At 61.1% G+C, this 9,699-nt stretch overlaps 1 protein-coding gene and 1 pseudogene across 1 annotated transcript; both read right to left on the bottom strand.

The window, feature by feature from the left end:
- Positions 1–1,712: 1,712 nt before the first annotated feature.
- LOC149875645 (ubiquilin-1-like) lies at positions 1,713–3,489 on the bottom strand. The gene is given in 2 exon segments (XM_090061223.1): positions 1,713–2,297; positions 2,299–3,489. Coding segments are annotated over 2 exon segments (1,776 nt in total).
- A 3,446-nt stretch (positions 3,490–6,935) lies between these two features.
- LOC149875644 (ubiquilin-1 pseudogene) lies at positions 6,936–8,408 on the bottom strand (annotated as a pseudogene).
- Positions 8,409–9,699: the final 1,291 nt, after the last annotated feature.

The following is a 9,699-nucleotide window of genomic DNA, read 5'->3' as shown; positions in this document are numbered from 1 at the left end:
ACTTCAGTGGGAAGCTGGCAACTATAAAGTCACCATGAGAGCACAACCACGCAGAAGGAACAGTGCCTTGGCAGAGAGAGCCTCACCTTTGGGCTCAGGAACCAGCCATCCGAACACGGGTGAGACTTAGGGCACTTTTGCACATGGATGTACGACGCACGGGTGTCTGGAGCAGACAAACCAGGCCTGCAGGAGGCAAGTGTGGCTCCAGGGAGTTGTCACTAGGTGCCGGGGGGGGTGGGGGGGTGGTAACAGTGGGGTTTGCACTGAGTGGGAGCTGAGTTTGCCTTTGCGAAGCTGAGGGAACTGGACAGCACTGTAAGCTGCAGTGGTGCGCAGCTCCCATCCAGGGCATCCCTGGGAGTCCTGCTCGGAGGTGCGCTGGATCGGAGCGGGGTTTGCACTGAGCACTGGTACCCCGGGATGCAGCGACGTGCGCAGGTTTTGCACGGACTGCCTCAGGGCCAAAGATACAAGCACACAGGGCCTTTGTGGATATGGACACACAATGCATTTAACCCCAGCGTAGATGTAGCCACCCCTGGTGAGTGCACAGTGAGTGACCCCCCATCACCAAACCTCTGGGGGCTGGATGCCTGGGAGGATTCGGGGCTCTTCTGTTTCTGGACTTGTGCTAGCCTTGTGCATAAGCTGGGAGGACCTGGAAGAGATCCCAATAAGGAGGTCCTGGGAGAGATGTCCAGCAGAGACAGTGGGGGCAGAAAGCAACTTGCCATGTGCTTCATAAAACTCGTTCAGTGCATGACAGGCCTGGAAAGACCCTCTGGGTCCTGCTGTCTTAGTTGCCGTGTCAGGGTTCACTGTAGTTTTGCTTTTTACAGCAGCAGGATGTTGGCCCCTGAAGTCCCTCTGCCTTCCCTGGGGCCAGGTCGGGTGTGATGCCTGGTGCTAATGTGAGCTCAGAAGGTCCCAAGTAGAGGCCGTGCCTCAGCAATCAGCCTGCAAGACCGTTTCAGGCTGGACATAAGGAAGAATTTCTTTCCTGTCCGAGCCCCCAAGGTCTGGAGCAGTCTGCCAGCGGGGGTGGTTCAAGCACCTACATTGAACACCTTCAAGAGTAAATTGGATGCTTATCTTGCTGGGATCCTGTGACCCCGGCTGACTTCCTGCCCTTTGGGCAGGGGGCTGGACTCGATGATCTCCCGAGGTCCCTTCCAGCCCTGATGTCTGTGAAATCTATGAAATCCTATTTGGGGCCGGGAAGGGATGTTCCCCATGATCAGATTGGTAGCAATGAGTGGAGGGGTATGACACTGTAGCCAGGACCGTGCAGGGGTGGTCCTAGCAGGACCATTAGCCCCATCCCCAGCCTGGGCTGCAGCAGCTCCCAGTGCCTCTGGGGAGGCTTAACCCCCCCCCCGACACACAGAGTAGAAAGGGGTGGGGGGCAATCGGGACAGCCCAGAAACCTGGGAAACTGCCGTAGTAGAGCAAAGGCATCGCTAGGCCTAGATCATCCCGCCTCTCCTCGACCCCCTCCAGTGATGGAGAGTGTCCCCCCTGCCCCTTCCCTGGGCATCTAGCCCACTGCCTCCCTGCTCTAACATCACCGTCACTGTTCTGAGCGTGGGAAACCCTCCTGCTCTTGCACCGATCCCCAGGGGCTGAAGAAAGCCACGCCACACGCTGTACCGTGGTACGCACTGCCTTGCTTTTAGCGCGCAGCGTTATGACGGGCAAAAGGAACATGGTTACAATATCTCGCTGGGTGGCTGGGGCTTTGTTAGCATCTCAATCGCGGCGTCGATTTCTCCCTCCGTCTCGATCAGGGCCTGCAAATTGGCCTTGCGGTCCTGGAAGCCCATGGCGCTGAGCTGGGCCATCTGGTGCTCGAACCGGACCTCCGGCGCCTGCTCGTCCATGCTCTCCGGGCCGTCGGTTTCGTCCCTGTCCGAGCTGAAGCTGACGTCTTCCTCGGACGTGCTGCTGCGGGTGGAGCTTTCCATGGACTCGGGCTGCGACTCCGGGCCCCGCTGGCCCAGGCCTTGGATGAAATCCGGCGCTTCCACCAAGAGCGTATGCAAGCCTAAGAGGACCTGCAAGAAAGCCGGCAGCGCCCGAGGGCTGCTCAGCACGGCGGAGATGTCGGCGTGCTCCAGCTGCCGGGGCAGCAGCTGCATCTCCTCTGCCAGAGGCCGAGCGCGCCCGTCGGTGCAGGAGAGGGGGCCGCTTCTCAGCGCCCTTTGCGCAGGGCCGTTGGGGTGGGCCAGCGCGCTGCCCAGGTTTTGCATCAGCTCCTGGTTGTCCATGAGCTGCTGGACCATGCCCTGAACCCCCGCCGGCACGGGGCACCCCAGCACCCGCCGCGGGGCCCAGATTTAGCACCACCAGGTTGTGCCCCGTGCGCTCGCTTTCACCCCCGTTCCCAGCCTGGCCGGCCTGGGGGGGCTGGGGAGCCCACGGGTTTGGCAGAGGGTGCCTGTTCTCGGTTCGGGCCGGCACGCTGACCCTGCCGGAGGGGGTTTCTCCGTGCTGCGGCGCAAAGGGGTCGCTCTCACACGGCGCCGGCTCTGCCTCCAGCATGGGCTCCTCCACGTCGTGGTAGAGCTGCTGCAAGGTGCTGTAGCCGCCCGGGAGGCTCTCGAGGTTGCTCAGGGTTCGGTCGTGGCTCCGGACCATCTCCTGCAGCGTGGCCGGGCGGCTGGCAGCGTCGAGTATTTCCCGGAGGAAGCTGGGGCTGCTTAAGAGGTGCCCGATCAAGGGGGTCCTCTCGGCCAGCTGCCGCACCCGCTGGTCTCCCAGCAGGAGCTCCCTGACGAGATCCGGGCTGGCGAGGGGGCTCTGCACCATCTCGCCCAGCAGGTCGGGGACGAAGGCATCCTGATCATGGCCCTCGCTTAGGAGATACGACACCTCCACGGGGTCCAGGCCCAGCAGGCTCAGGCCCACCACCCCAACGAGGACGCCCATCAGGAAGGGGCTGCCGTTGATGGTGTTCGCATCCAGGTCGGCATGGACGATCTCGAACAGGAGGTTCTCCACGATTTGGGCCACAAACTCCTGGCTGGAGGCCACCACGTGCTCCAGCTGACCCTGCAGCTCGGCTGCGTGGGAGGGGGTCAGGCCCAGGCGCGGCAGGTCCGCCGCCCCCCCCGGGGACAGCAGGCTGGCAGCGCCGCCGTTTGCCAGCGGCCCGGTGATGGTGGGAGCATGGGGATATTCCGCGGGGCCGTCCGGCGGTCCCTTCTGCGCCCGAATGACCAGGTGGACGCTGGCTCCGCTGCGAACGCTGTGTTGGCTCAGCGTGTCCTGGTCCTTCAGGATCTTGCCGGCGAAGATCAGCACCAGCAGGTCAGCGGGAGCCTGGAAGCGGGGCGCGATTTCGGCCTTGAAGTCCTGGACGGTGCTGCTCTCGGCCACCTCGAACCGCTCCTTCTGCTTGAGGGTCTTCACCGTCACCGTGATGCGGCGGGGCTCTGCGACGGCGGCTGCCTGCTCGGGCCCCAGCGTCCGGCCGCGGCCGGACATGGCAGCGCGGGGACGGGCGCGCGGCGGTGGTCAGCAGCGGGGGTGGCGGGGAGCGACGGCCTCCTTTGCTCTCGCTGCGCCGGCTGCTGGCCCTGGCCGGGGGGCGGTGGGATGTGGGTGGCGACCTCCTTTCCCCGCGGTGATGCTGGAGGCCGAGCCCCGGGCGCACATACCAGCCAGATGTTGCCCAGCTGTTGCGCTCGCTCACCACCTGCCAGGCTCCCTCATGTCCCCTCTCCCGCTGCTGCTGCCTGCCCATGGAGAAACTCTGCCCTGCCTGCCTGCGCGGACTGTGACGTCACTGCTGACGTCATAGGGCAGCCCCTGTGCTGGCTGGCACCTCGCTGGAAGCAAGGCCAGGGGTCACCCGCTTCTGGCCCCAGCTGGGGTCCAGCCATCTGTCGACCTGATACACGTGGGCAATGCTTATAACCGTGGTTATCCTTCACCGTGCGCCCAGTCTATAGACCTGGTGGGCCTCTCTGCCCTCCTCGTGCCATCCTCTGGCAAGGGTTCATGCCCCACTATGCTGCTCCCATGGGCGGAGCTCCAATTTTGAAAAGAGGATGAGTTATTCGGTTTATTTTTCGCTGGAGGAAAACTGGGGTTGCACTATAGATGATAATGCCCCTTGCCATCTGCCTGAGGCCTCCGGCATATTAGGAAAGGTTGAGTTTCCTAATAGGTTCTCCTAATTACGCCAGAGGTCTAAGATGGAAGCAAAAAGAAATAGGACTTCATTGGATAGAGATCAAAACCATCTGCAGGGCTGTGAAATAGGAGTTTCGTGACCTGGAGGAGCGTACAGACAGCAGGGTAGGGGATAGCTTCATTGGTGGGACATCCAGGCCATTAAGAAGAAGAGAGGGTCGTTAACACCTGTGAAATGAGCTTAGAAAGGGCCGGGTGGATGATTGATAAGGCACCATGCAGTCAAGTGATTCCCTCACTGATGCCCGAGTGGCTGTGGTGCTGCCAGTGCCAGTCAGTTGGCTTTAAACTTTGGGCGAAGGAATCAGAAGGGGGGGTGACTGCCCCACTGCACCCCCTGGATCCGCCCCTGGCTGCTCCCATGCAGGCAAAGCAAATCCCTCTGGAAATCCCACCCTGCTCTCCTCGCTAGGGTCAGCTGAGCAGGCCTGGCCCCTGCCCCTGACTGCAGCACGAGGTCTGAAATGCACCAGACCGCTCAGGGTCAGACTGATGTTGCAATGGGGGTAGGAAGGGATTTCTCCCCTGCCCCTGGTCAGACTGCTACAGACTGGGGGTGGGGAGCGGAGGGGCAAGATGCATGCGCCTAGCACCAGCATCCACCCCTCTGCCCCCTCCTCTCCCAAAAATGCAAGGCATGGTACTGCATTGCAGTGCAGGGTGCCTGCATCACGGGGTAGGTGCAAGCCAGGGGGAGCAGATGTTGTTTGCTCTTGCCAGCCTGTCTTCTCAGCATCAAGGTCCTCAAGGAGGGTAGTGGGGGGTCCTGCCGCCCCACTCATTAATTTCAGTGCTGGCGTTTTCCTGATGGTAACAGCACTGGAAGCAAAATCTTTCTCAATCTGGCTTTTCTTTTTCTTGTGCATGCTATTAAACGACTCTTGTGCCTGTCTTCACTACCTGCATAGATGGGAAAATGGAGCCATGCTGACCTCAGTGTAAGTGCCGTAAATCACAAACAGACGCGAGGTCAGCCCTCAGTGAATCGTCTACACACAGCACTCCCCATGTCTCCCCTCATCCGTACTGATCGGACTACTGGATTTTTCTGAATGTATTTTGGCCTTTCAAATAGGGATGCTTTGCTGACATCTGAAAGTCTGCGTGGCTCGGCTTTGGGTAGGGTCTTGCCTTAGGATGCTGAGTGAACAGGAAGCTAGCTTACTTCCTAGCTGTTCACACCAGGAAAAATAGCCCCTTTGCACATTCAAGTGCACTAGATACAGTAGTTCCCCTAAAGTTCACAGAAAAGTGGTTGAAAACAGTGCCGCCGTGGCTGCCCATGGTGCTGTGAAGAGGGTCCTACACACGCTGCTGTAAACACTGGCAGGGAATCAGGCACTCTGGTTTCTATTCCAGGCGGGTGAGAGACCGCTTGGGATGGGGAAGGGAGTGGGGAAATTGCATTGCTTTGTGCCTCAGTTTCCCCATCTGTAAAATGGTAGCGATAAGACTGTCGCCCTGGGAGTCACCTAAAGGTAGATTGTTTGCTCGGTGCAAGGCGGGCGACAGAAATATTACAATGGTTGCCCATGTTTAAGGAACACCTGCTCTGGAGGGATTATAGCTGTCATCAAAATTGTAGAGAAGTGGGGTAGGAAGGGAAGATCACAGCTTGTCCAACCCTGCTTGAGGCAGGATCAGCCCTGTCCAAACCAGCCTGGATATATCCATAACTGAACCTTTAGTAAAACGATTGTCAACCCTGGCATAGCAGCAGACACCACACCTGCCCCTGCCCCGGGGAGAGCAGGGGGACCGCAGCGGCCGACTGTAGTGGGGCCTCGTCCTGCTTCTGTACAGGTTGTGAATAGGTGCTGGAGAGATCCCAGGCAGAGGAAGGTGACCCCCCACCCTGAGTCTGTACCAGTCTGATGCTGCCCTGGGGGTAGGAAGGGATTTCTCCCCTGCCCCTGGTCAGTCTGACCCTGAGCGGAGGGGCAAGATCTTCTAGCCAGCACGCTACGGGGTTGGTCCCAGCAGGAGCATTGGCACAGCCCAGTCCCCATCCCCAGCCTGGTCTGCAGCCAACACCCAGCGCCTCGTGGGGAGGCTTAAACCCCCTGACACACACGGCTGGTTGCCCCTGCTGCTAAGCCCAGAAGTCTGGGAAATCCCTATAGCAGAGCACCAGCATCGCTGCACCTAGACCATCGCTGGAGGGGTCAAGGAAGGGCTGCGTGGGCACTGGCCAGGGATGGAGAGTCCACCCCAACCCTGGGCATCTATTCCACAGCCTCCCTGCTCTGACAGGGAAGAAGTTTTTCCTGTTCTCCACTCTAAACCTAGTTTGCTGCATCCCGTCTCCTTGCTGCAGAGAGGAGCACGTGGACCAGTGGTCTGAAGCTGGGTCAAAGCCCATGATGCAACTTCAAACCACGGGTCCTCGTGCCTCCTCTCTGTGGCATCCCGTCTCCTTGCTGCAAAGCCCATAATTAAGTAAATGGTCTCACGATTCCTGGACAAATGGTGCTGCATAATGGATGATTATTATTGACGCAGTGCAGGCCCTTCGCTAATGGAGAAACCCCTGGTGCCCAGTGTCCCGAGGAACCGGCGGCTGCCCGCAGCCCGGTGCCCCACGCTGGCTTTTGTTTGAAATGCCAGCCTGCGGTCGCACGCGTGCCAGAAAGGTCTCTCGGGTGGTTGAGCTGAATGCTTCTGCTTGCCTGCTGCTGTGCTGGTATCTCTCGGGTGGCGTTCACAGCTGCCCTGCGCCCTGCCCAGCCCACGTGCTAATCCAGCTCCTCCTGAAATTTGATTTCAGGAGCGGGGAGATGCTGAGGGTCGTTCCCAGGAAGGGCTTGCAGCATCTGCGCCACGTCCGAGGCCCGGTGCCTCTGCTCGGGGGCTGCCGTGACCGGGCGCGACGGATCCCCCTGGGCCAGGCTCACGACGGTGCAGCTGAGAGGGCTCCCAGCGTTTCCCAGGCCCCACAAACGGGGCGTGAGCCAGGGCAGCAGCACCGGTGCTTCTGCCGCCAGCGTCTGCAGGCCCTGCTCGATCTGAGCCCAAGCCTGCATCGCTTTGGGGTTGCACACGGCTGCCAGCATCTCGGGGCTCTGGCTCTGCCAGAAGACGCTGGGCAGCCACGGGGGGACCTGCTCGGGCGACGGTGGGCCGTTCTCGCACCCCTGGGCGCTCTGGATCAGCCACCGCACCATGCACTTGGTGTAGCAGGAGCACAGGTTTGCAATCAGCTGGGGGGTCTCGGCGATCTGCTGTGCCAGGCTCTGGAGCCCCCCCAGGGGGAAGGCCCCGGCCCCGTGTCCAAGACTGGGGACGGAGCAGCTTCGGCTGATGGGGCCGGAGCTGCAGCTGACCACGCTGCTCTCGGGGTCGCCGTAGGTGCTGGTGCTGCAGATGCTGGTGGCGCTCTGGGAGACGGAGGGGGGAGGCGAATGGTCCCAGGCGTCGACCACCTCTTCCTCCGCAGACGAGGTCCTCACCAGCAAGGCCAGGGGGCCGCGGCCCAGGGGCTCGGGGGCGGCGCTGAGGACCGGCTCCGTGTAGGCGCCTCTCGAGGGGCTGTCCCCACCCGGGACGCTCTCGAGGCTGCTGGCGGCCTGGTCCGGCCCGGCGTCCGGGTTCCTCACCATGTCCAGCATCTCCCGCATCATGTCGGTGTCGTTCAGGACGTGGCCGATCTCGGGGATCTGCTGGGCCAGCTGCTGCATCTGCGGGTTGGCCAGGATCAGCTGCCGCATCAGCTCGGGGTTGGACAGCATGCTCTGGACGAAGAGGTTTTCCACCGTGGGCACCGCGGCCTCCGCGTGGGTCTGCAGCTCGGTGCTCGAAGCCTTGGCCGCCGGGCTGGCCGGACTCTGCCTGACCAGGTCGTAGGCGCTGCTGGCAGGGGAGGTGTCCAGGGACGGCGCTGGGGCAGGGGCTGCGGCTCGGGGCCGCACCAGGTCATCCTGGGACCTCTTGTGCGTCCGGACGACCAGGTGCACGGTGATGCCGTCGTGGATCCCCCATTGCCGCAGCGTGTCCCGGTCCTTCAGGATCCGCCCCATAAAGACCAGCACCAGCTGGCTGGTCTGGCAGTGGAAGTGCTTGGAGATCTCCTCCTTGAACTGCTGGACGGTGTTGTTCTCCGGCACCACGAACTCCTCCTTCGCCCTGGGGGTCTTCACCGTGACTCGGATGCTGTGCGGGTTGGCCGCGATGACCGGGCAGGCGATGACGCTCTCTCCGCTCTCGGCCATGGGTGGCTGGGCTCGGGGCGGCGATGTCGCGCTATTGATAGTACTGTCGGTGTTCCTGGTTGCAGGGGGTGGGGGGAGCTGAACGGGTGGCCCCTGCCCTGCCCGGAGCCACCATCCGCTCCCAAATCACCCAAACCAGCCCCCCGCTCGCCTCCCAGCCCCAGCGGTCGCAGACCCCAGCAGCGGCTGCTGCCCTTCCCCCCCATGTCTCATCCACCGGCACCGACTGTGACATCGGCGATGACGTCGCACCCAGCAAGAGGGATTTGTCTCTTGCCCCGGCGTAAACCAGGAGTTGCTCCAGAGCTCGGGCAGCCTCGGCCCCCGCTTTGCTCCCTGTGTCCGCAGCCGGGCGCGTGGAGTCGTAGCGCTGGGAGACCACCGTAGCGCCCAGTCCCACGTCCCAGGGGCATCGTCCGAATAACACTTCTGAGCCATGTCTCATTCTTCAGCAGTTTTTTGAAATGCAGGCAGGGTTAGCCCCACTGCTCCCCGCCTCCGCAAAGGTCCAGAAGTGGGGGAAGGAAAGCTCAGAGGAGCAGGTGAACCGACGTGCTGGCAGACCAGCCGTCGAGCAGTAAATCATAATGAGGCTACGGCGAAGTGATCGAGGCCTGGCGAAGGGAAAGGTCAGCCATCCGGGGAGCCTTCGGCCTACTGGTTTGAAGACCTCGGACAGACCTCTCCCCTTCTCGTCCGCTCTCACGCACGTATTCACACGAAGCAAACACGGCCCGCGTGTCCACCTCGCCACGCTTTGTGTCACAGCCACAAATCCTGTGGCCGTAAGAGCGTGCCTTTGGAAGGCGGTGTTTAGTCTTTTGCTCAGAAAACCCAATTGCTATCAGAGACATGTGTTTTCTCAGCGTGTGGCTGCAGCTGTTACTTAGGCCCATCTCACACTGCTGCTGTGTGACACCAGTGGCAAGTCTGGGTTTTTTTATGCTAAGACTCAGAGCCGAGGCCACAAGCCTTGCCCGGAGACGCAGGATATTGAAGGTGACTATACTAAAGTGCCATTTCTGTGACTGCTCTCCAGGGCTGCTCCCCAGACCTTCCCACCCCCATATCTTCCCCACACAAGCTGCCCTCTTACCTTCCCAGCGTGGAGGGCACGCGAGGTCTTCACTCCCCAAGGGCTAACAACCTTCTCTCCTTTTGAACGTGTTGGTCGTGTCCTGGGTGTTCCTCCCGGTGAAGCTTTTGTTTCCTTTAGGGCCTCTATAATCTTGCATGCAATATTTCTGTGGGATAAAACAGGCTGCTCTCCGCTCCACATCCGGGTTTTAAT

Source organism: Crocodylus siamensis, chromosome 1 (assembly GCF_052110815.1).
Source record: "Crocodylus siamensis isolate JL-2025a chromosome 1, ASM5211081v1, whole genome shotgun sequence".
NCBI classification, from domain to species: Eukaryota; Metazoa; Chordata; order Crocodylia; family Crocodylidae; genus Crocodylus; species Crocodylus siamensis.
This window is presented reverse-complemented; position numbering and strand designations above follow the sequence as displayed.